The 22,762-nt window shown below is 37.4% G+C and overlaps 3 protein-coding genes across 3 annotated transcripts; 2 read left to right on the forward strand and 1 right to left on the reverse strand.

Annotated features, from left to right (window-relative positions):
• The first annotated feature begins 1,895 nt into the window (after nt 1-1,895).
• Nucleotides 1,896-9,079, forward strand: LOC140937363 (iron-sulfur cluster transfer protein NUBPL-like). Its single transcript, XM_073386916.1, has 11 exons — nt 1,896-2,018; nt 3,353-3,500; nt 4,435-4,469; nt 4,567-4,657; nt 4,869-4,908; nt 5,980-6,037; nt 6,189-6,315; nt 6,988-7,073; nt 7,572-7,692; nt 8,315-8,397; nt 8,538-9,079. The coding sequence occupies exons 1-11, from the start codon at nt 1,896-1,898 to the stop codon at nt 8,589-8,591; spliced, it is 966 nt and encodes a 321-aa protein (XP_073243017.1). The 3' UTR covers nt 8,592-9,079.
• A 152-nt stretch (nt 9,080-9,231) lies between these two features.
• On the reverse strand, nt 9,232-16,737 carry LOC140937362 (mitotic checkpoint protein BUB3-like). The gene is made up of 12 exons (XM_073386915.1): nt 16,603-16,737; nt 15,529-15,659; nt 14,788-14,870; nt 13,937-14,028; nt 13,252-13,296; nt 13,085-13,123; nt 12,630-12,705; nt 11,696-11,852; nt 11,312-11,390; nt 11,078-11,178; nt 10,031-10,164; nt 9,232-9,752 (listed from the first exon to the last, which is right to left on the reverse strand). Exons 1-11 carry the CDS (start codon nt 16,714-16,716, stop codon nt 10,104-10,106), a joined length of 978 nt encoding a protein of 325 aa, XP_073243016.1. The 5' UTR covers nt 16,717-16,737; the 3' UTR covers nt 9,232-9,752; nt 10,031-10,103.
• A 139-nt stretch (nt 16,738-16,876) lies between these two features.
• LOC140936550 (N-acetyllactosaminide beta-1,6-N-acetylglucosaminyl-transferase-like) lies at nt 16,877-21,201 on the forward strand. Its single transcript, XM_073386053.1, has 3 exons — nt 16,877-16,940; nt 18,579-18,697; nt 19,079-21,201. The coding sequence occupies exons 2-3, from the start codon at nt 18,587-18,589 to the stop codon at nt 20,177-20,179; spliced, it is 1,212 nt and encodes a 403-aa protein (XP_073242154.1). The 5' UTR covers nt 16,877-16,940; nt 18,579-18,586; the 3' UTR covers nt 20,180-21,201.
• Nucleotides 21,202-22,762: the final 1,561 nt, after the last annotated feature.

The raw sequence follows: 22,762 nt of genomic DNA on the forward strand, positions 1-22,762 counted from the left end.
CCGCCATTTTTTGAAAACGTTTTCGTGGAAACAAGTGACAAACTTAAAACTCTCAGACCCCTCCCTGGTGTCCGTTTGCCGGTTACCATCGAAATTTAAATTGACAATCTCCCACATTATGGGATGTAAGATACAGGGGTGGTTAGTGGCATTAAATAGTGATGACTTGAATTTAAGATGTTAGTAATGTCAGTAATGGCTTCTGAAAGAAATAACTCTGGACATGATATCATATTATGATCTCTTGCTCGAGATTGCTTTGGGAATCTTTCCTGGCTCGTCACAGTATGCATGTAAGAACTGGAAAATTTTAGAAATTATCGCTTTTGACTGACCTACTATTGTTTTACAGGCAACGATTACGAAAAATAACATTTAAATTTAAAAATAGATACATTTTCCAATAGTAAGCTATGAATACTTTAAATAATTCTTAGAAGGATAGTGCCGTAAATATCGAGAGTGTTTCAAAATATATAAAGACAACAAGTATAATGTTATTTGAAATCTGTAAACCATCCCACGTGAGGAAGGCATCTCCTGGCAGGCATCTGAGGTATTATTTTTTATCACTTCCTTTTTAATTTTTTTGTCGCTTACCATTTATCTGGCTGACATTCAATGGTCAGCAGGTTTACTGATGCTGTGATCTGAAAATCACGAGCGTTGCTTTTTTTTCTCTTTATCTTTTGTATGACAGAACTCATTTTGCTCCTCTCTGATACGCTTTCAAGCAAACTCTAAACTGTTCTGTTTATTTTCATTGTGATGTCATGTTACTAGGTTTCTGTTTATTCTGTAGCGCGCGCAATAGAATGAGAAAGAAACTGATCGATAATCTCCTAAAAAGAAGAGACTACACTTTAAAATAACACTGAAAAAAAGGATAAAACTACGCGTGTTTATCTTTATGAAAATGATTCTTAATTTAATTTCACTTTATTATAAATTTTAGCTAATTTTATTGACATGTGTTTTCTCCACTCTTTCAGGTTCACTGCGCCTAGGACGATTTCAAGTCAGTCTAACTTTGAAATCCTTAAAGTAAGTAAAAACGAAATGTTTTTGACGTACAAATCTGTACCAGTTACTAATCCAGTTCAAGGCCTGCGCACATTTCAAGTAAACTTAAGGACAAAACCAAACTTTTTTAACTTCACCATGGTACCTACCACTGCCCTTCTGGTTCACACACAATAGTCAATGATGTAGCTGATGCTGAAATCAGGAAATCTCGCCGGGTAAATTTTCTTCGCTTAATCTTCTTCATCACGTAAGACATTTTTAGTTCCACTGAATGAACACACTAAGTCTCCTGGATAGTTTGCTTAATTTTATTTGTGACGTCAAATCACCATGGCATTTCGAACGCCGTACAGGTTCTATTGCTCGCGTGATTTCAAAGAAACAGAAACTTTCGTTGTACGATGCCATTTTTGTCTAGAGGGGGAGGGTGCAGTACTTTAAAAGAAAAAAACTCTCGGAAGCCTTATCAAACCGTAAGCAGGGACGGTTTATTTCATATTAGGTATTTTGAGAACGGACCTCTGGAGCCAGGGTGCATAAAAGATTCCTTCGTGTATAAAAAAGTCCTGGCTACGGCCCCCGTACATATACATGAGACCGGTCATTATGGCTCTTGGACCGGATTCTTATGAGTGACGAGAAAAATTAACAGTCAATGGCAATGATTTGTAAAAAAAGGGGGCTTGGTCTGTGGCGTCAAACCTTCGGCTTTGACATGTCAACCGGCTTAGAAACCCTCGTTGTTCAGCCTAGTCGTTGTTAGGGCAGATCGTGTGAGAAGGATACCGAGCGAAGACTGGGGGCAGTCGCCTCCCTTTGCAGATGCACAAAACTATTGCTTATATGACATGGTATTTTGAAAAACAAAGATGGCGGCTGCCGTGCACAGATTTCTTCTGCAAAAGAGTCGGTTCTCGTCTGTAAAAATGTCTGCTGTCAGGGCAGCGATTCATACTTCATTATCACTTGCATCATCTCATGGAGATCCACTGGTTGGTGTTTTCATTTGTTTCTATTTTATTACTTGAAAAGAAAACGTGAAGTGAATGGATTGTGATGCTGGTTATTTTAAAGTTTATGCTCTGCCCCACGAAAATTAAAATGCTGCTCACATCGCCGCAATTCAATTTACTAGCATTGCATCCTATTTTTCAGGAACATTGGTGATTTAAGTGCGTAAAGAATTGAGTTGGGATTGGGGTACAAACAAATCCTAGGAGCTAGCTAGGAGGTATACGGGTACTAGTACGTCGGTAGTTTTAATCAATCAACAACATTAGCTGACATTACCCTGTCTCTGAAGGGGGAATTTGTTGGTACTTTTAATGTTTTTTATTAGAGGGAAAACTTAAGTTTTTCTGAAGGGTATGAATTCCATACTTTTTTTAAAAATGATGATCAAATTTCCTGGAATGTAGGCAGTTAGGATTGTCAAATGCCCCACCGGCTAGCGCTTCAAGAAGTGTCAAATACCCCACCCACCAGCGACTATTCAAAAGTTTGCCCATTTGTCACGTTGTTTACTCACATGGAAATATCCTACTATGCACAACCGAAATTCTAAAGTCTCGGAAAACTGTCTTAAAGATGTTTGTTCATTTCAATAAAATTATTCATAATGAGAAAGCTTACATTATTTTAACCCTGATAATGGTCTGTTCCAAAGGCTCTCAAATGCTCCAACAAAATAGTGAATATAGGAGCAATGAGCTGGGAATGCGGTGCATATACACAATGTGAAAAGATTTATGAAATCCTTATGCTTGTGATACTTATCAGCATTTTCACCCGAAAGTCAAATGCCCAACTAGGCAGGCCTCATTTTGGGTCAAATTTCCCACTGTAGGGGGTAAAACTCCAGTCAAATCCTCGGAAAATGCTTGGGGGGGTGGAGTGGGGGGAGGGATGGGCAATTTTAGAATTGATAGTTACATTATGCACTCCTTTTCAGGGTTTCCTGGTTCTTAGGGATAGTGATTTAATATGGTATACAGTTTATTAACAGAAGCATGAGCTGGCATACTTTCCTTTCTGACAAAATTACTTCTAAGGGGCCTGGTAACTCATTTTTCTCACCAACAGGTTTTACAGTGCATACTTTTAGAAATGGCCCTACCTCACTGGGAAAAGTTCACTGAGGAAAACTAGGAGGGGGTGGGGAGTGTCTCTAAAAGAAAAATATCATAACAGAAGTGAAAGGTTTAGTAGGAGTTCTTTTATTGTGGGGGAGGACTGATTTGGATATTTTCTAGAAAATGTGGACATGAATAAGAGTGGAACTCACTGCAATTGAATTACAGTGTTTTTTTGCTTTTTTATTCTCAAGGGCACTAGGCAACGGAGTCCATCATTAGAAGAGCATCAGAAGGAGCGCATGGCTCGTGGACTGCCCAAGAGGAAGTCTATACATGGTGTCAAACATGTAGTAGTGGTTGCTTCTGGCAAGGGAGGGGTGGGCAAGTCTACTACAGCAGGTCAAATAAACATTTCTACCTGTCACCATATATTTGCATTATTTTAAAACTCGTTAAGATCAGTCTTCTGTCTCTAGGGTTGGAGAGATTGATTACAGTGGATTCAGATACAAAATGACTTTTATAAAATGTGCACAGTATTTTTTTGTTACTCTTACACACTGTTATTTGCCTGAATCTGTTGGACAAAATATTCTTTGTAAGAAATTCATAATAATATTAGGGAACTGATTTTTACTGGATTGTTTCAGATTATTTATTATGTTTTTAGCTTTTAAACTTTTTCTTGCTAGCATCAGACAATGGGTTATTTTTCTGTTATTTTTATATTACATTTTTCATTATAAAAAAAAAAGATGAAAAAAAAACTACAAACAGTACCATCAAAAAATAAATGAAAAACAAGTTCAAAAAATAAGGATAAATAAGGGACAGTAAAAGCCATTGGAGGTAATGCAAGCTTAAGACCCATAATACAAGGCAAACCACCAAAAAAGGGAGCAAGGGTGGCGCAGTGGTGAGAGCACTCGCCTCCCACCAATGTGGCCCCGGTTCAAATCCCAGCGTCAACGCCATATATGGGTTGAGTTTGTTGCTGGTTCTCTCCCTTGCTCTGAGAGGTTTTTCTCCAGGTACTCTGGTTTTCCCCTCTCCTTAAAAACCAGCACTTCCAAATTCCAATTCGATCTGGAACGCACGACATGTTTAAAAGTTCATATGAACTCTTAAGTGCTTTGTGGGTTAAAAAGCAATTTACAATTTACAATTTACAACTACGGTTGTGTGAAAGAATATGGGAATAGAAAGGTGAACACCCCCAAACCACACAGTTTAGACCAGTTTTTTTCAGTGCTGCTCTTCTCTATCGAAGAGCACAAATGACAACAAAATTCTTTTATAAATAAATAATATTATTATCTATCTTTTTTTTCAGTTAACTTGGCTTTAGGAATGCTGGCTAGTGGACAGGTTTGTACAAGAATAAAATCAAAATTAATTTCTCCTACAATGAAAATCATCGCAGAAGTGACAGGTTAATTAGTTTGTGTTATTCCTTTCCTCCTAGTCTCTTCGTGTTGGGCTCCTGGATGCTGATGTTTATGGTCCTTCAGTACCAAAGATGATGAACTTGAGTGGAGAGCCAGAGCTGACAAAACGTTAGTTGCAGTTCAATGTTTAACAACCACTCAATGCTTTAGTCCCATAGCTTATAAGTCTGACCATCCTGGATGAACGTGTATATAAATATGGATAAATGTAGTAAATCATACAGTTATATTGTCTGATCTTTTAGTTGAATATACAACTTGTTAGATTAATATAAATTCTGCCTCTACAAGTAAAAGACATCTTTTATTCTCTTGGTAGAAAATCAGATGAGGCCTTTGGTAAATTTTGGTGTGCCTTGGTAAGGACAATGCTCCTTTCTAATCCAGTTACTTTAGGTAAACGATCAGACAGAGTTATAATTTCTTTAACTTAAACCTAACTTATCTGCTTATTTTCTATTCAACATTTCAGTTGCACTAAACATGACATAATTTATTCATTCATTTTATCCTAAACCACCAGCAACATGCCTTAGTGGTTTTTGTTTTATTAGAATATGGGCAAATCTCCTTATATGTCTGAGTTATTGAGGTAGAAACTATATCAAGGGGTTTGGTTTTTGGGCCACCAGAACTGTCTGTAATTAAGATGGATTTTTGGAGAGAGGTTGGCTGTTTTAATATTCAGTATATTATTCTCCAGGGATGTCACTAAGATTTCAAGTTGCCAGGTAAAGACAACAAGTAGGCAGGGAATAAAACAGCTAAAGATTTCTTTGGGTTCTATTTTTCTTCTATAGACCTTTGTCACATGGCAGCCTTTTGTCTCAGAAGATTTAAAAAGCTTTGTTTACGCATAGCTAGCCTCGTTCTCTCTACAAGGCTAGCCATGCATAATCTCCTCAGACAAAATGGCCACTGCGTGACAAAGGTCAATTTTCCTATGAAAGCAGCTGGGGCCATGTTTGTGGTAGTAGCGGGGGGAAATGCCCCGCCCCTGCCTCTTAAATTTTATGACGGCCCTGATTCTCTTATGACACTTGCCGTTATTGTAGCATTCTTATCCATAATGTAAGTATGGCAGTTTCAACACTATTGTGTTGCATTTGTGAAGTAGTGAATTCAAAATTTGGTTTTATCAATTAAATGATAAAGTCAGGTTGCCTCCTTTAAAAGAATCAAAAGTGGACGTTTAGAGTACTAGCCCTTGCATCAAAGGGAAATTGGATTCACTCTGTTAAAGGGATAGACAAGTTCTTATAAAACTTCAGCTAGGCAAATTTTCTTTGCTCTTGCTTTTATAAAAAACATTATCCAGATTTTTGAATTTGTCCCACGTGTAGTTTACAGACCAGCATCAATAAATACTGTAAAAAAGCCTTTCTTAAAAGTGTCTTTTTTGTTTTTGTTTGCTTTTTTTTTTTTTTAAGTATGTCAATGGGATTTCTTGTGGAGGAAGGAGCTCCAATTGTGTGGCGAGGACTCATGGTAAGCTGAACCTTTAAATGATTGTGTTTTTTATTCCGCTCATGAAATAAAGGAAAATTTAAATTTGCTTTTAGGGATTAAACAACATTTGTTATGACCTTACTTTGATGGGTTCTGTTTCTCCTTTTTTTTTTCTTGACCCCCTCAACAGGTCATGTCTGCCGTTGAAAAGCTTTTACGACAGGTGGCCTGGGGAGAACTAGATGTCTTAGTGATTGACATGCCACCAGGCACTGGAGACACGCAGCTGTCTATCTCACAACAGATTCCTATTTCAGGTCAGCCAGTTGTTTAAAAGAAATGTCACAGGACTGGATTTCCCCTCGATAATGCTTACTTGGATACTCCAATAGTATTTAACAAAAATGATAAACAATGTAATTTAAACTAAAAAGGCTTAGTGTAAAGTAATATGAAGTTTTTGTGCAGGATTAAATTAATTTCATTGCGGTCTTTGGTTATTTCATTGTTAAAATGAGGTACAAATGGTTGTTGTGAGGGGACCAGAGAAACTAAATGGAAAAAGGATCATCGCAGTCGAAGACACAACTTGTGTGGTTACGAAAACAAAGCCTGAAAAAAATTCAGGCCTGCTTTTTTTCTCAAGCTGTCTTTTCTCATCTGCATAGGTTACGTCTTCACCCCACAGTTCAACTACATTAAAATAAATTCATACATTCGTTAAACAGAGAAAAAACACAAGAAAGCTTCTAGGAAAAAGGACATTTCAGCAAAAAATGTTCAGAACACTGTTAGTCAGTACTCAAACAAGTCACATGCAAAATTCACTGCCTCTCGGGATGATTTTGCCCCGCTGGAGCTTTTCAATTAATATATCATGTCATGCTGAAATTAAAATAAAAGCTTTTTGTTACCTTTAAATTTGGTCTTAAACCTAATAGTGATGTTTTGATGTCAGTGTAATGATTATTCCTTTTTGATAATTATAGGTGCTGTTATAGTCACAACTCCTCAAGACATTGCACTGCTTGATGCTCGCAGGGGAGCTGAAATGTTTAGGAAAGTTCATGTGCCAGTAAGTTAATGCTTCATTGGGCACAAAAAAAAAAAAAAAACACTTGGAGAATATTGTGTCCCCAAATCTCAAGTTGTAAGCTCTTTCCATTCCACAAAAATTAGCAGGCGAGATGTGGCCAGCTTGAAGATGCGACAGTTAATAACATGGCTTGTTCATAGATTCTTTCAGTGCTCTTCATAAAGCAAGCATTCAGCTCCGCTTCTCTTTGTTTCCTGTCTCCACTGGAGCTAAAAAGCTTTTAATTACCTCCAGATACAATTACTGTTACAAAATAACAGTACTGATTAAAAAAGCGACTTTTTTTTAAACATTCAACTACGATGGGGTCAATGTGTTGCAGGGTAAATGAAAGACAAATAAAGACAAGGGTAAATAATAAAAGAGGGTAAATAAAATACATTTATAGAAAAGGCACAATACAAACAATAAATGTCATTGTTGTTGTTATTTAGCTTTGTATCTGAAAAGAACATTTCTCTACTTTTCTTCCTGAAGGTGCTTGGATTGATCCAAAACATGAGCCACTATGTGTGCCCCAAGTGTCAACACAAAGCATACATATTTGGACAAGATGGAGCTCGCAGTGTTGCCAAAGAAATGGACGTGGAGCTCTTGGGTATGTTTATACGTGAGCTTTGCTAATGTTTTATACGGGAACATGGTGGCTTAGCAGTTAACACCTCAAACTTTGAGCCTCTAAGTCTTGATTCAAGTCCTGTTATCGACCGATGTTCCATTTGGTGCTTCATTCTACAGAAACTGGGTTAAGCTCTAGCCTTATGAGTTTGATAGCTCTTATGTGCTTTTACTTGCCTTAGTGGTAGTTTACATTACCACAATGACTAAATTATCTGAAAATAAATGAAATTCAATAACTAAACTTAAACAGAAATAAAATATAAATCTATGTCTGGTGCAACCAGTTTTCCCAAGAAGAATGATGGACAAATGAGAAAGGAATGTTGATTGTAAAAACCTCAAATCCTTCCAAAAACGGTAAAAACGTGCATACCAAAACTAAAAAATGATACCCTCTTTCCAAATGCAAAACCTCATGTCTGACATCAGCTTTGAATGGTTACTTGAATTTCTATTAACAATGTTTTTTTTGAGCAAAACTCCATTCACATTGAAGAGACAAGTATCACAAGGCTGTACACGTTCTTTTGTGTCAAACAGAACCTACATGTTTTGTATTAATTACACGTTATGTTCTGAGTTGCTTTATGTTTTTGTAGGTGACATTCCTCTCCATATTGACATAAGAGAAACAGCAGATTCAGGAAAACCCATCGTAGTTTCTCAGCCAGACTGTCTGCAGGTACAGTGTACCACACCTTATATTGTTCTACAAACAGCACCAAGCAAATTTAACTTGGACATTAAAGAAAGAAACAAGACTAAAGAAACATAAGATTAGAGGAACATAACCATTTTTCTCTATTGTCTTTTCTGAAACAGAGTAAAGCTTATAAGACCATTGCAAGTTGCATCTTGGAAAAGCTTCCCCTGTAAAAGAGGTATCAACTTTGAAGTGATATACTGGTTAGTATTCAGCTGCCGTTCAGCAGTAAGTGACGTTAATGTCCTAAACAGTCCGGTTCCACCATTATCATTACTTTATGCCAACAAAGCAAGTGGTGTGTAAGATGGGAAACAGTGAGGATTGACTTGAAGGCAAGATGCAAAACCAACATTGTTGAAAAGAAGTTCACAAGTTCCAAAAATCCTAAGCTAAGTAATAGGACAGGAAACATGGTGCTCTAAAAAAATCCTAAAGACAAAGCACAGTCCTGGGAAATAAAGAAATTTTCAACTACAGAAGATCTCAACAAAAATACATGACATTTAGGTTTATGGTAAACTGTGTCTAAGCACATATGGAAAAAAGTTTTTGTTATTCTAATTCATTATTTTAGATGTAATAATGTAATACTGTACATAATAATAATAATAATAATAATAATAATAATAATAATAATAATAACATTGAAAACAATGATAATAATAGACTGATTGTTTGTCTTATGGTGTAACCATTTAATGTTTTTTATTAATATTATGTACATGCATCAGAAAAGAATGTAGATTGCTTTACACTGTCCTTGGAAATGTCTTGATAAGATGAAAGAAAGTTTAAATTGTTACTTTTTAAAGTGTTTTAGGACAATGAGCTATTATCAACAAAAGACTGTTTTTTACTTGTATAAAAAACAGCTAACAGATAATAATGTGTAAACTGCAAGCAGATGACCACAGGCCTTTTACAACCCACTTGGTCTAACTAGAAGATAGTTGGCAAAATCTTTCTGTCAGGGGGTGTTTACATGACACCAGGGTGACTTTGGTGCTGTCAGGAGTTCACTCCAGTGTCCGTTTCCCTCGTGTGGCTCTGTATTTGTTTACATGATACCACCACAAAATGTCATGCGGGCGCGAGTTCACCCCGGTTTTAAAATCAATCTGCTGGTAGACCGAAATGGGTAGCACATGCATGCATAACAATTATTATTGTCAATCCACGGTGGCATCGTCATGTTGGTCAGGGAATGACAAAAAAACATGGAAACATATAAATGCCATACAAAATCAAGAGGTCACCCCAGTATGAAACTAGTGCCAGTGCAGGTTTTCTCATGTAAACACCCCCTTCGTAAAGGATATTGTTTTCATTAATACTGTAAAATTCCGAAAATAAGCCCCCCCGAAATCGTAATGCAAAAAACCCTCCGTTAAATCGCCCCTCCTAATATAAGGGGGCTTGTACTTGGAATTTGCCCTCGAATACAAAGAAACAGAAAGCAAAAATGGTAAATTTCCTTCCCACTACAAGCTAGCCCAATCGATTTTGAAACGCAAATTTCCCTCCGTACATAAGCCCCTTCGAATATAAGCCCCTCAAAAAGGGCCTTTGAAAAATATAAGCCCCGGGGCTTATTTTTGGAATTTTACTGTACATTGCTCTACAAACAGTACAATGGTGTGTTTTTTGTTTAACTGTCTTCAGCTGTTACCAAAAGCACCACTTTACTTGGGTTTAGTCTCAGCATCTGAAACCCTCCGTATGTAGATAGCATCTTCAGGATGTCTAATGATGAAAGAAATAAAATGAAATAGAAAGTATATGTATTTTTTGTAGCCTTTTCTCACATCAATACCTTTGAGGGGGAACAAGTGCACCTTTTCTAAGCATTGTGTCTAACCCTGATATCAATAGGACATGGGGTCAATTTGATAAAACTTTTACGAGTGTCATTTACAAGGGTGGCCTTAGTTTCAGTCTTAAAACAATAGCTACACTTGTTAACATGTTATTAAATTGATCCCTAGTTTTTATCAAGGTTATTAAGATCCTGAATACAGTTGGTAGTGTTGTTGTAAATTGTTAGCGTATACTGAAACTTCACTCTGCTGATCTACAATCAATGAAAAAATTGTTGAGAAATTGTACTCAGGGAACAAAAGAATCCACACCGCTCCCCCCCTCCCCCCCATTCAAAGTTGGGGTGTTTGTTGTTTTCTACAGGTAGCTCGAACAGTGGCACAACATTGCATAGAGGGGATGGGGGAGGAAAAGCTTTTTTTTCCCCTTTTAAAGTAGGTAAAATGTCAAAAAGCCCCATTCCGGCTTAGTGTCTCAACTAATTTTGTCGCTGATTGTAGCTAGTTTACAGGCACAAAACAACTAGTGCAAATGAAACATAACAGGATTTAGAACTCCAACAAGCAAGAGGGCTGGAAAAAAGTCACATCTGGTAGTCTACAACAAATAGATTTTCTTGCTGGGCAAGGAAGTACACCTAAAGCATGACCAACAGAAATGAAACCTCTTTCACCGGGCAAAGTGCAGAAGAACTGTTATCAATGCTGCTCTCTTGGGATAGTGCATGCTAGCTGTGAAAAAAACTGACTTTCTTTGCACCCTGATTTTTGCAGCATTTTAGACAATAAGGTTTACAAATCCTAATTTTCTTAACTCCTGGAAGTGATTGAAGACTTACTCTTTTTCATCCTCCTCATACATGTATGACGAAGCTATAGCCAACAAACTGCCATCATTACTAAAGCTCAATGATGCTATACTTGTTGGGTAACGATGGAACTGAAAAAAAGGAAGGGAAATATCAGTTCCTGCACCCAGATTTACAAGGTGTTCCTGAGTAAAGTATAAGTGCATGATCTGGCTTGTATAAAACAATTTGCAAGAATGTTGAATAATAATGTTAGTGCTGTACCTGACAGAGTCTTTTCTTGTTGAAGCCATCCCAGATGTTTACAAAGCCATCTGATCCACCAGTGGCAAATGTGTTGTGTCTGAAATCATTCCAAGTAAAAAATAATTAACGTAAAGAAAGAAAATTGTTTTTACACTTGAATTCACCAGTCAAAAATGGAAATTGGTCCTCGAGGGCAAACCATTTTTTGAAGCATGACCAAGAGTAAAAGCAAAGCCTCACAAAAACTTAATTTTGAAAGTTTTTGTTGTTAAGTCAAATGCAAGAAAATTCAAGAGTTTTATTGCAGCAACTCCTCACAAATATGATAGGTTTCCAATTTCTACTGCAATGGAGGCTCTGATGCACACATGGAAACTCTGCTATAGATTTTTATTTACTCACACATTATGGAAGGATATAGCATTGACAGGGTAAATGTTTTCCATTCCCTCCTCTTTGATTCTATGACACTTGAAAGCATATTTCTTTTTCTGTACTTCAGGGCTTGGATCAAAGTATTCCACGGCTACTCTGCCTTCAATGGAGCTCAACACATAGCCTAAGGATTTTGACACAAGAAAGAATTTACTGTCAGACAAATCCATATTAAAAGAGTGAACTTTAAGAAATTCAATTAGCTCTTTATGAAATGCATCTAAACTTCATGGCAGTTCTGTAAGACTATGTGAAACACTGTTGTTTTTTTTTTTGAAACACTATCCAATGATCTATAACATATCATCATATAATATCATCCCCCAGATCCAATATAAGCAATTCACATACATTGTATGCATTACTTCATCTAATTATCTTTCCCTAGAGTATATTATGAACTAGCCTGCAAACAGCAGACGCACTTCCAGTTGTTGCTTCTCTCCTCCAGAGGGAGAGAAGCGACGACCGGAAATGCATCTGCTGTTCGCAGGCTAATTATGAACCAATATAATGACCAGCTCCTAGTTGGGTTATTAGCTCAATTGGTTAGGGGTGCTGCACCGGGATCACAGAAGTCAGGGTTTTAATCCTGGCAAGCCTGATTTTTTTCTGGCTTTCTTTTCGCAACTGCTTAAGTTACATCTTCAGCTGTGATGATCGTTACATTTATTAGGTCCACAACACTGTCGTACGAGTCCACAAGTGGAAAATACTCATGTTTATTGCATTTTACTTGTTAACAAAAAATTGCAATCTTTTTACTGTCATAGATTATTCACCATTAACAATTTCATTATTACATTTGTTCAATCAATAACTGCTTATATACTGACACTTAGTTTTCCCCTCTAACTGAAACCTTGTTCCTATAATCTTGACGGTTATGATATTCACTGACCTTGTTTGTTGGGGAATGTTCGAATGCATCTTGTTTGGTATTTTAAACTAGATTCTCTCCTCTGTTGTACACATCCCTACATGAGAATAAATTAACACCATATAAGGTATGACTTTAGTACTGTAAATTTACAAGTTATTGTACCACTGGGAAGTAAGTTACAGCCTTCTCACAAAGATGGGCTTCTTGAATGGAGAGGGATGAGACTGTGGTACATCTTGCATGAGGGTTAAAAAACTAAGTCTTACTAAATAGCACAACAATAGCAAAAACGTTTGGGCACCAGAAAAATAATGAAATTAATGCTTTTGTCTTTGAATAAAGAATGCCACGGCACCTATGTAAAACCTTTCCAACCAAAAAACAATGTGAAAGTTTAAAAAACTGTTAATTCTTACATTTCCTGCTTACCGGTACATATCAAAACAGTGAAGTATCAGTAGAACAGTTCTTACCATGTTCCTGAGATCCCACACCATCACTCTCCGTCCTGCCTGCAATAATACAAAATTATGACAACATTGTACGTAAATCTAATCAAACAATCAAAAAAAGGAAAACATTGAAAGAAACACAAGTAGCACAGTACAAGTATACTTCAACAAAAAATAATATTCCTTACTGTTCCAACAACAAGTCGCTCATCAGATGTTGCCATTGTGTAGACCTACAAAACAGCACGTTATTAGTTCCTGACAAAAAGAAAGGAAAACTATGGAGAGTTTGTTAAGGATAATAATATTAAAACAGTTATATGTTTTGAAGAAATGAGGAGCTACATGTACAACATCCTGAGATATCCAGAGCAAGTAGCTGATGGGGAAATGATAACAGGCAAATTGCGTTGGTGTGGGCAAAGTTCATCAAATGGTCAGAAGAGTTGTTGGGCACCCACTCATTTGAAAAAAAAAAAAAACAGCCCAAAAACGATTGATTTGCCTGCTTCTGATTTTTACGGCCAATCAAAAGCAGGGAATTCAAATGCTTCCAGAAGTAACAATTTCACTTGTAAATAATCTGTCCCAATAATGACATGTAGTGAATGAAATATGACCCTTCAGCTGTAAGTGACTCTTGATCAAATGAGAATTTATTGTTTAGTTTCAAACAAAAATACAAGGACATTTGCATGGAGAATTAAGCAGTCAATCAGAAGTCACTTGGGCTTTTGTCTTGGTACTCAATACTTCATTATTAGTTAGCTGCCCTGCCTGGTTCTCCCTGGATGCAGCTTGAACAACACAATAAAATAGAAAATGATTACCGGTACTTTCGAGAGACAAAAACTCAAGGATGGTTTTTAATACCTTTTCAGGTTGTTGATATGTTCCTGTACACTGATTTGCTCTTGGATCCCACAGTTTGATATTTTTGTCCCAACTGCCTGTAACAATCACACCTAGAAATCACAGTAACAAGTACAATATATTAATAATAATAATAATAATAATAATAATAATAATAATAATACTTTAATTATCCTCCCGCATTTAAGGCCTAGAGGCTTTTCAGGGATAATGAAATAAATAATTTCAATGTAACATAATGGTGTTAAAAATCCCAACTGGTACATGTAGGAGATGAACCAGTTGGCTATCTTACAAGTCTGGCCAAGGATTTGAACTAGGGGCCCAGCTAGCAGTCAGGGCAGGATTAGAACTTGGGGCCTCTGAATTAGAAGTCCAGCACTCTAACCGCTCTACCATGCTGCAATTCATTTTAGGAAATTAAAAAAAAATGTGCAGGCTCTTGTGATTGTCTTGGGAAGCTCTGTCCAGTTCGCGTCTTATTTAAGACGCGTCTTATTTTTCCTCGTATAAATGGCCCTATTGAAGACAGAATAAAATGATTGGAATCAAACGTTTTAAATTGTTGTGTACAGATCACAACGGCCGAATTACGTGAAATAGGTCTTAAAATGAGGGAATGACGTTTCAAAGAACTTAGTGAGACCATGTCCCTCACTCCACTACCTCCCCCCTCTCGGGAAAGTGCACTTCTGGGGCACATTTTTTGCCTTACCGGCCATGAATGGTCCCTTACCTGCTGAGCTAAATTTTGGGAAGAACACTGTATAAGCCCAGGGTTTATAATCAGCAGTTTAGGGTATTACATAAGGCACTAAGCAAACCTCATTTCATAATTTGTTAGGTCTTACCAATAGCAGGGCAGAATTCTACACATTTTATTGGTGCCTCATGCATTCCTACTACTTGCTCAGTTGAAGTGTTAAAGTCCATCCTGAACAAAACACAATAGGATTAATCAACATTCGATTTGATTTTACAAGACAGGAAGTCATACAATATTATTTGAAATTAATTTCTTTTCTTATCTTTGTAAAAAGATTACCGTTTTAACAGTTACTTGAAATGGTAATCACAGTTTATACATGTAACAGTCTCCTCCAAGTTTTGAAATGTTAGCTTGTCGTACATGAAATTGATCCACACACATATAACGTCGAAAGCCATGGTAGGCACATAACACCTTGAAAATGCAATGAATGAATTTGCACTTAGCTTATCCAGCTAGTTTAAAGGCACTCCGCTCAGATATTTAGAAACAAATCATTCAAATACAACGTAACAGGATTAAAAACCCCAACTAGCAGAAGGCAACTAGTTGGCTATTTACAAGTGTGGCCAAGGATTTGAACTCGCAATGACTGAGAACAAATCCAGCAAGTGGCCAGAGCAGGACTTGAACCTGGGAACGCTGGATTGCAAGTCTGACGCACTGACCACTTGGCCACGCTGCCTCCCATTTTTCAGCAACAAACACTGTAGAATGCACCTTTGTTTTCTAGGTTTTAGCATTTTTGGCAGGTAAGTGAGTCAAAAGGTTGGTGCTAGATTTTCTCTCATCTGATGACTCATACAATATAAAATCAACTCACACTTTGAGAGTACTGTCTAGACCACCACTGTATGAATGTACACCATCTTGGAAACAGCAGTCTAGGACAGCATTAGCGTGATTGTACTTCAGTCGCATGTTATTATTCTGAACATCATAAAGTCTAACTGACTGTTGAAAGAACAAAAAAATCAAGAGCATCAAAGTTGACTCTATATTAATGGACATCTCTATAGGACAGACACCTCTATAAAAGAGACACCCAGATTTGGTCCTTACACTTCTTTACTTCTTTTATTTGACTCTCTATAAGACGGACACTTAATGGATTTAGTGCTGGCCACAAAGATGTCCAATTTTGGAGCCTGAACCCTGGTAAATTTTCCGACAGCCCTGCACATTTATCATACGTCCAATTTTTGACACTATTCATATTGACTATTTTTATGAAATATTATAAGCTTGCTGCATGCATGATCAATGTAGGAGCTATACAGAAATCTTTCTGCTTTCTGTTAAGCTTTGAGGCATGGCATAGCTAAAGAATACAGGTCAACTTTCTTAGAATTATAAATTGCAAGTCACTCAGCAGTTCACTAGTGAAAATAGAGGCTCAGCGGCTCGCTAGTCCTAACGGAAGAGCCACCAAGCCACTAAATCATAAACATGTACCCGTCTTGTTTCATAACTCTAACCTCGACTGAGGAGTCACTAAAATATACGCCTTGATTGTTCTTTAAAGCTTATGCCTCTCAATATACTTATATACCTTGCATACTACTTGCTAGTAAAATTTGTATCTTTTTCGTTCTTTCTACACTCATCATGACTAGCGAGGCACCGAGCCACTTCTATCAAGGCCTCACAAAATGAAGCAACGTGGCTCTGTATTCTGTAGCCGCTGAATTTTTTTCTTTGTCAGTCAGATCGTTAGTGTCACGGGATTCCCATAATACTGCTTAAATTATACTCGAAAAAGCGTCTTTCCGCAGGCAGAACTTAAGCTCACCTAAGCCTATAATATTAAAGTCATCAAATTTCTGTATTGTGACCGATTTTAGAATAGTTTTCCCTCAAAATTCAAACATAGTTGATTGAAATAAAAGAAGCTTACTGTATCCCACGATGATACCAATAAAAATGATGCTGATGTAGGGCTGAATTTGACGGAAGAAATTCCATCTGAGGGAGGTTGTTCAAGTTGAAATTCGTTGGGCCCGTCCGCCATTTTGGAAAATGTGCGCGCGTTATGCTTACAGGGCATTATGGGAATCTTCCCAGTCTCTCACGTTTTGTAATCTTCTGGCTTTTTTTATCAGCGGATATTACGGACACAAGGTTGTTCTTCATATAATGCCACTAAATGATACCTTACTAAACACTTGCTTGGGCTATATGCCCAAATAGATGAAACGGCAGTGACAGAGTTTATTATTTTTTTGCCGATTTGAGGTAAGGCATTCCAGTTTTTATATAGAGTTGACGGTTTGATCTTTAAACCTTTTATACTCGAGATATCTAGACTGTCACAAGATTCCTGTTATCTAGGGATTGAGCGTTAACTGTAGACTAATACCAAGTATAATTTGTCGCCACGTTGTATAACTGGCGGAATACTGGTTTCTCAATAGGCCATTTTACAGTTATGGATGGAAGCGAGGCTGAGGGTGAGCTTGTTTTGATACAAACCTTCCTGCTTTATTTTGTAAATCAAGTTATTCTTATGCTTACTAGTATTTTTCAAGAACAATTTCCATAACAAAGCAAAGAAGGTTTGTATCAAAACAAGGTCACCCTCACCCTCGCTTCCATCCATAACTGTAAAATGGCCTATTAGTGATATTGGTTAAGTCAATTGCAAGCATGCCCGTCCCTTTCTTGCCGGGTATTTGTCATTTTTTTCTTTCAAATGGCCTGCGGATGTCCCAAGGTGGGGCCAGCAGATCTGACCATGGGGCGTAAAAAAAGTGGACGAAAGCCCCACCCTGGACGAGGCAAAAGGCACACTTCCTTGAAAGAGGCATTGAAAATTCAAACAGTGCGTAATGAATCAAACAGGTTAACCTCACCAGTAAGACTACAAAAACAACATCAAAGCTTTTAAATGTAATAAAAAGTCAACTGCCTGTACAATATAATAGAAAGTAATTTATTATAGTTACCTGAGACTTTTCAGATGGCCCTTTAAGAAGAACTTTGTCTGATGGCAGTCACTCTTGAAAGGCCATGTCACATTTAGTGTTAAAGGCCATGTTAACAGGATGAAATTATATAGAATTTTACTGCTTGGGATTTTAAAATGTGGCCATTGGCAGTATTAAGAGGTGACTGCATTAACAGGGGATTTTTATAAGGAAATGTAAATAGCCATTTTTCTGGGCCCAAGAAATTGGTCACCCTATTATCGAGGTGGCCGTAAGGTAGGGTTCTGCTGAAATTAAAATAAATAAATGTATGAAATATAAGTAAATAAGTAAAATAATTAATTATAATAATGATAATAATAAACTGCTTAATCTTATATAAGCGCCTCCTGAAATCATGGACTTTTTTTCTATATCTTCAACATAATTGCTAGGCAATTCTTTGATGGTTCTGCAATAAAACGAATTTCTATAGGCTTCAGTCTTTGGTGTTAATTCACTGAACTTGTCACTGTGGAAGGATCATAGTTGGTGATTGCACCTTTTTGATATAGCTTGGGATTTCTAATCATGATTCACCATGGATGGCGTCAAGAAATAGTGTGAGGCAAGCAATTTTCTTATATCTTGGAGAGGGGTCTATGTATTTATTAACAGAACTATAAAGTTTACAATACTTTATGCCCCGCAAATAGCTTTCCTTGGCAGATATCAGGAGACAGTTTCCCTGGCCCTTGTCCATTTAGCCTGCGTGGCCGGCGTTGAAAGGGGGAGGGGAAGGGGGAATTTGGGCATGCCAGCCGGCCATGCAGGCTATTATCCGTTGGGCAAGTGAGCATAAAAAATGTGCCCAATAATGATAGAATGATATTATTGTGACAAAGTAAAACCTGTATTTTCAATTCTCTCTCTGCTTACAGACAATTTGTCTATTTTCTTATTTTAGACTTAGGAATGCTTATTAGCCTGAGGAGGAAATTTTTCTATGCAGTTACATTGATAACTGTAGCCTTGTTTGTGGTTTCCTTGTGGTCTGTATATCGTGATGAACTGTTGTGGCTTAAGGTTGGTTTGCTAACAGCTTTGTAACCTTAAAAAAGTGTTATAATACTGTGTGTTTTTAACAGTTGCAAATACATCCTGGATATCTGTTGAACTGAAGGTGCTAAATATGCTAGTAGTCCATCATTAGAAACATTAAGTAATTCTCCAGACTGACCTCAATACATTTCCTTAAAGAATAAGTTGAGAGAATTTGGTACTCTTTTTATAACCTCTCTACATTGGCCATCTACCTGTACCACTCCATATATTAAAATTCCTACTAGTTCTTCCAGTAATATTTGAAAATTTGCCGCTATGAAAACCAGTGACACTTTCCCCAAATGCTGGTGTCATGGAACCAGGAGCATGTGTATTCACATTTTGTTTTATTTTTGCTTGCAGGTTGATAAATGGGACAGTTGTGAGAAAGTGATTTGGCAAAATTCCTTTTCAAATCTGTTGAGAATATTTCTGAATCCTGACCATAAAAATCACAAGACTGACCAAGACATCTTGGACACATACAGCAGTAGACAATGTCATGACATTCTACAACATGACTTTCCTCACCCTATTGCCACATCAATAGAAACTGAATTTCCAATTGCATATGGAATACTTGTATATAAAGGTGGGCCTCTTCTTGAACAGTTACTCAAAGCAATATATATGCCACATAATGCCTATTGCCTTCATGTTGATGTGAAGGCCTCTGAAACTTTCAAACGGGCTGTTAAATCAATGACCAGGTGCCTAAGCAATGTCTTTATCACCAAAAAAACTGTGGATGTGATATGGGCACATATTAGCATCATTGAAGCACAGTTAAATTGCATGGAAGATTTATTGGAAAGTCCCATTAAATGGAAATATTTTATAAATTTAGTGGGACAAGATTTTCCTTTGTATGACAATAATGGCATTGTAACTGCATTGCAGACACTTAAAGGAAAAAACAATATTGAAAGTTTTCCTATGCCTGAGCATAATTACTACCGCACACAATTTGTTCATCGCTTTGAAAAGACAGGTGAATTTTCCCACGATTACAGAAGAATACAAACATCACTTAGAAAAGAACCACCACCATATGGACTTAAACTTTTCAAAGGCTCAAATCATGTGGCCTTGACAAGAAATTTTGTACAATTCGTCTTGTATGAAAAAAAAGCCAAAGAATTTTTTAACTGGCTAAATGACACTTTTATTCCTGATGAAGCATTCTATGCTACTCTTCAACAAATTCCCGGTGCTCCTGGTGGTATCCATGGAAACCACAGCTGGTTTATGAGAAGACTGATGTGGTTTAATGATGTTTGCTATGGACAAATTGTAAGAGAAATCTGTTGGCTCAGTGTGGCTGACTTAAGATGGGCTTTAAGTAAGCAGGAAAGTAAATGGCTATTTATACAGAAAATCCCATTTGATTATGATAAAAGGTTATTAAAATGCTTAAGAATGGCAATAACAGGAAGGAAGTATGGACAGAGTTACTTTCCTTGAAAAGGACACTTATTGATGAACACTTTACAATTATTCAAATTAGTTTAAACCCAAGTTGTTCTTTTCTAAACACGTTTTGGTGCTCATAGGCATCAGAGCAGTTATTTTAGACCTGATTCTAGTAGACATAAATCTGCTGGGGCAAATTGATCCTGTTGACTTAAAAAATATTACTATCATTACTTATGAGAAAAGCATCGAAGATCACCATATAGCTAACTTTAGTGATGAGAAAGTAATGTACAAAGGGAGATGTTCATAGACAAAAGCCAAGTGTTCTCAATAAGGGAGAAATTAATGAGAAGAAAGGATTACTTTGTCCTCACGGGTAGAATTTCTGTCTTGAAGAAAATATTAGATTATGGATTTTTAAGCTGCTTCCTACTAGTACCTATAATTAAAAATTCTGTTTTATCATCGTTTAACATAAGATTATCTGAAATCATCCAACTGCTAACATCACTGATACAGTCAGTCATAGACTTGATGGCAAAATCAGCATCCGCAGATCGATTGGAGCTGAATGATACAACTGTGTATCATCTGCGTAGCAGTGAACTTGTGGGAGGTGGCATTCAACGATCTGAAACAGTTTGCGCGTGTAGATAGTGAAAAGCAAGGGGCCCTGAAACATGATGATGACCGATGATCAAACCTTTTAATTTTTAAGGCTTACTTCCCGGCAATTGTAAAAAGTGAAAGAGAAATAGAAAAAAATTCCAACTTCTAATTAAATCTTTTCTTATGGTTGAGAGCAAAATATTCTCGAAACTGAGAATGTTTTCTGATCAAAGCTGTGTTAATCGAACTGAAACAGTGCATGGAACCTTGCATTTCCTGTTTTTACTCTCACCTATTGTATGGAATATGTGTGAAAATCTTCATTACGAACGACCAAGAATACTATTGACCGACAATATGCAGAGCGGGGGCAGCTGTAGTGTCAACTATTACTAGAATATCATTAAACAATATAAACATCATGCATGAAATACTACAAGGGCTGCATCCCAGCCCCTTTCATATGGGAGTCTCCCGGGCTACACCAACCCTAGCCTTAGAAACGAGCTGACATTTCACGATGCCACCATTTGATTCCCTTCAAAAATTCCAGACTGATGGTGCTAGTGCTTCTAATTGGTTGAAAATTTACTTCATCCAATTAGAAGCACTACACAGATCTTGGTGGTGATACCTCACCAGTATGGAATTTCTGCAGACATTCCTCAGACATTGGTTTTTTACCATTTACTAAACGTTTCTGGAAAACCCAGGTGGAGAGTAAGTGGAACTCGATTTTTTGGGTCGTTTCAGCAGAACGTTTCCGTGAGCAATGGAACATCTAAAAAGTTTGTCCTGTTTTTTCTGAACGGAATATTCTAAACGGAATTTTGTGTTCCATTTCTTCAGGTCATCTTTGATACCAGGGGCGCTTTCCATTTAGTCAAAATTTCCGGAATTTCCGGTTCGGCAGTAAATGGAACACGTTTCGTCGGTTCGTCCCACGGGAAATTCCCAGAAAAAGTGGAAAATCTAAAAAGGTGGTCCCGTTTTCCCGGTTGGAATTTCCGAACGGAATGTCGTGTTCCATTTACGTTTCTCGTACTTTGTACCAGTTCCAGGTCCACGGTCGGTCACCGCCACGTACCGGGGTTTACGACCAAATGGAACAACTTTTTACCAATCGGAAATTCCACTTTTGCTACCACCGAAATTTCCGGGTTTTTGTCCTAAATGGAAAGCGCCCCAGGTTCACTCCTCCACAGACGTTTTTCGGTGAATGGAACTGGTTTGGTCAAATGGTTAACGCTATTCCACGAGGAAATTTTCCTTATATGAATTTTGTGTAACAGTTGCCCAAATCGTGATTTGACTGGGTTGACCATGTAAATGGGGAAATGGTAAATGGCCAACCAGTGGTGGCGTTGCAAAACATCAGCTGTTTTCTCAGGCTAAGCCAACCCAAGCATTGAGTTGGTGCGTTTGTTCGCAGCGGTTCAGGATATGCATAAAAAGTCCAAAATACTGTACTTTGACAGTCCTTATGAAAGTGCAGCTTCCAAGCTGTTTATCATTGTCTGATGTTCATGTTGTTATCATTGTAACAAAACATTGGATTGACTGAGATGTTTTGGCACTATATGCCTTTATCAGCATTCCCCAGTGGATGAACAGGGTGTTCAGTAAAAATTTGTCAGCTTTCATGGTTACAGACATACCGAAAGGCATCTTTCACAATAGTAGGCTTTTCTTGGACAAAGTATGCAAATTCGTACATAGCTAGAGTAGAAAAGAACGTCACATCATGTTTGGTGTCAGGTACTTGTGAAAAGTGGGACCCTTGAGAGGATCCTTAGTACGTTGCCACGTGTTAGCCACTTTGGAAGGGGGTATCATTACAGTGCCGGCTTCACTCCTTGTCAACAGGCTCAACCTCCAATCTGATTTTTTTTAGTTTGTGAGCTCTTGTTAACTGAGTGTTTATGAGGACGTTTGTTCACTAGGTGTCCTCCTACGAGCATATCAAACGTTAACCAAACCATTCACTAAGTTATCTTCACTGTCCATTCAACCATATCGTCA

This window comes from Porites lutea, chromosome 5 (genome assembly GCF_958299795.1).
Source record: "Porites lutea chromosome 5, jaPorLute2.1, whole genome shotgun sequence".
NCBI lineage: Eukaryota > Metazoa > Cnidaria > Anthozoa > Scleractinia > Poritidae > Porites > Porites lutea.

Excerpts from the sequence above, each read along its gene's own strand:
- LOC140936550 (XM_073386053.1), top strand. The coding sequence starts at position 18,587 with ATGCTTATTAGCCTGAGGAGGAAATTTTTCTATGCAGTTACATTGATA. Across the intron at positions 18,698-19,078 it reads ATGAACTGTTGTGGCTTAAG|GTTGATAAATGGGACAGTTG; the intron begins GTTGGTTTGCTA and ends TTTTGCTTGCAG.
- LOC140937362 (XM_073386915.1), bottom strand. The coding sequence starts at position 16,716 with ATGGCGGACGGGCCCAACGAATTTCAACTTGAACAACCTCCCTCAGAT. Across the intron at positions 11,179-11,311 it reads ACAAGAAAAGACTCTGTCAG|TTCCATCGTTACCCAACAAG; the intron begins GTACAGCACTAA and ends CCTTTTTTTCAG. Across the intron at positions 10,165-11,077 it reads TATGAGGAGGATGAAAAAGA|ACATCCTGAAGATGCTATCT; the intron begins GTAAGTCTTCAA and ends TTTCATCATTAG.
- LOC140937363 (XM_073386916.1), top strand. The coding sequence starts at position 1,896 with ATGGCGGCTGCCGTGCACAGATTTCTTCTGCAAAAGAGTCGGTTCTCG. Across the intron at positions 3,501-4,434 it reads GGGCAAGTCTACTACAGCAG|TTAACTTGGCTTTAGGAATG; the intron begins GTCAAATAAACA and ends CTTTTTTTTCAG. Across the intron at positions 7,074-7,571 it reads TTAGGAAAGTTCATGTGCCA|GTGCTTGGATTGATCCAAAA; the intron begins GTAAGTTAATGC and ends TTCTTCCTGAAG.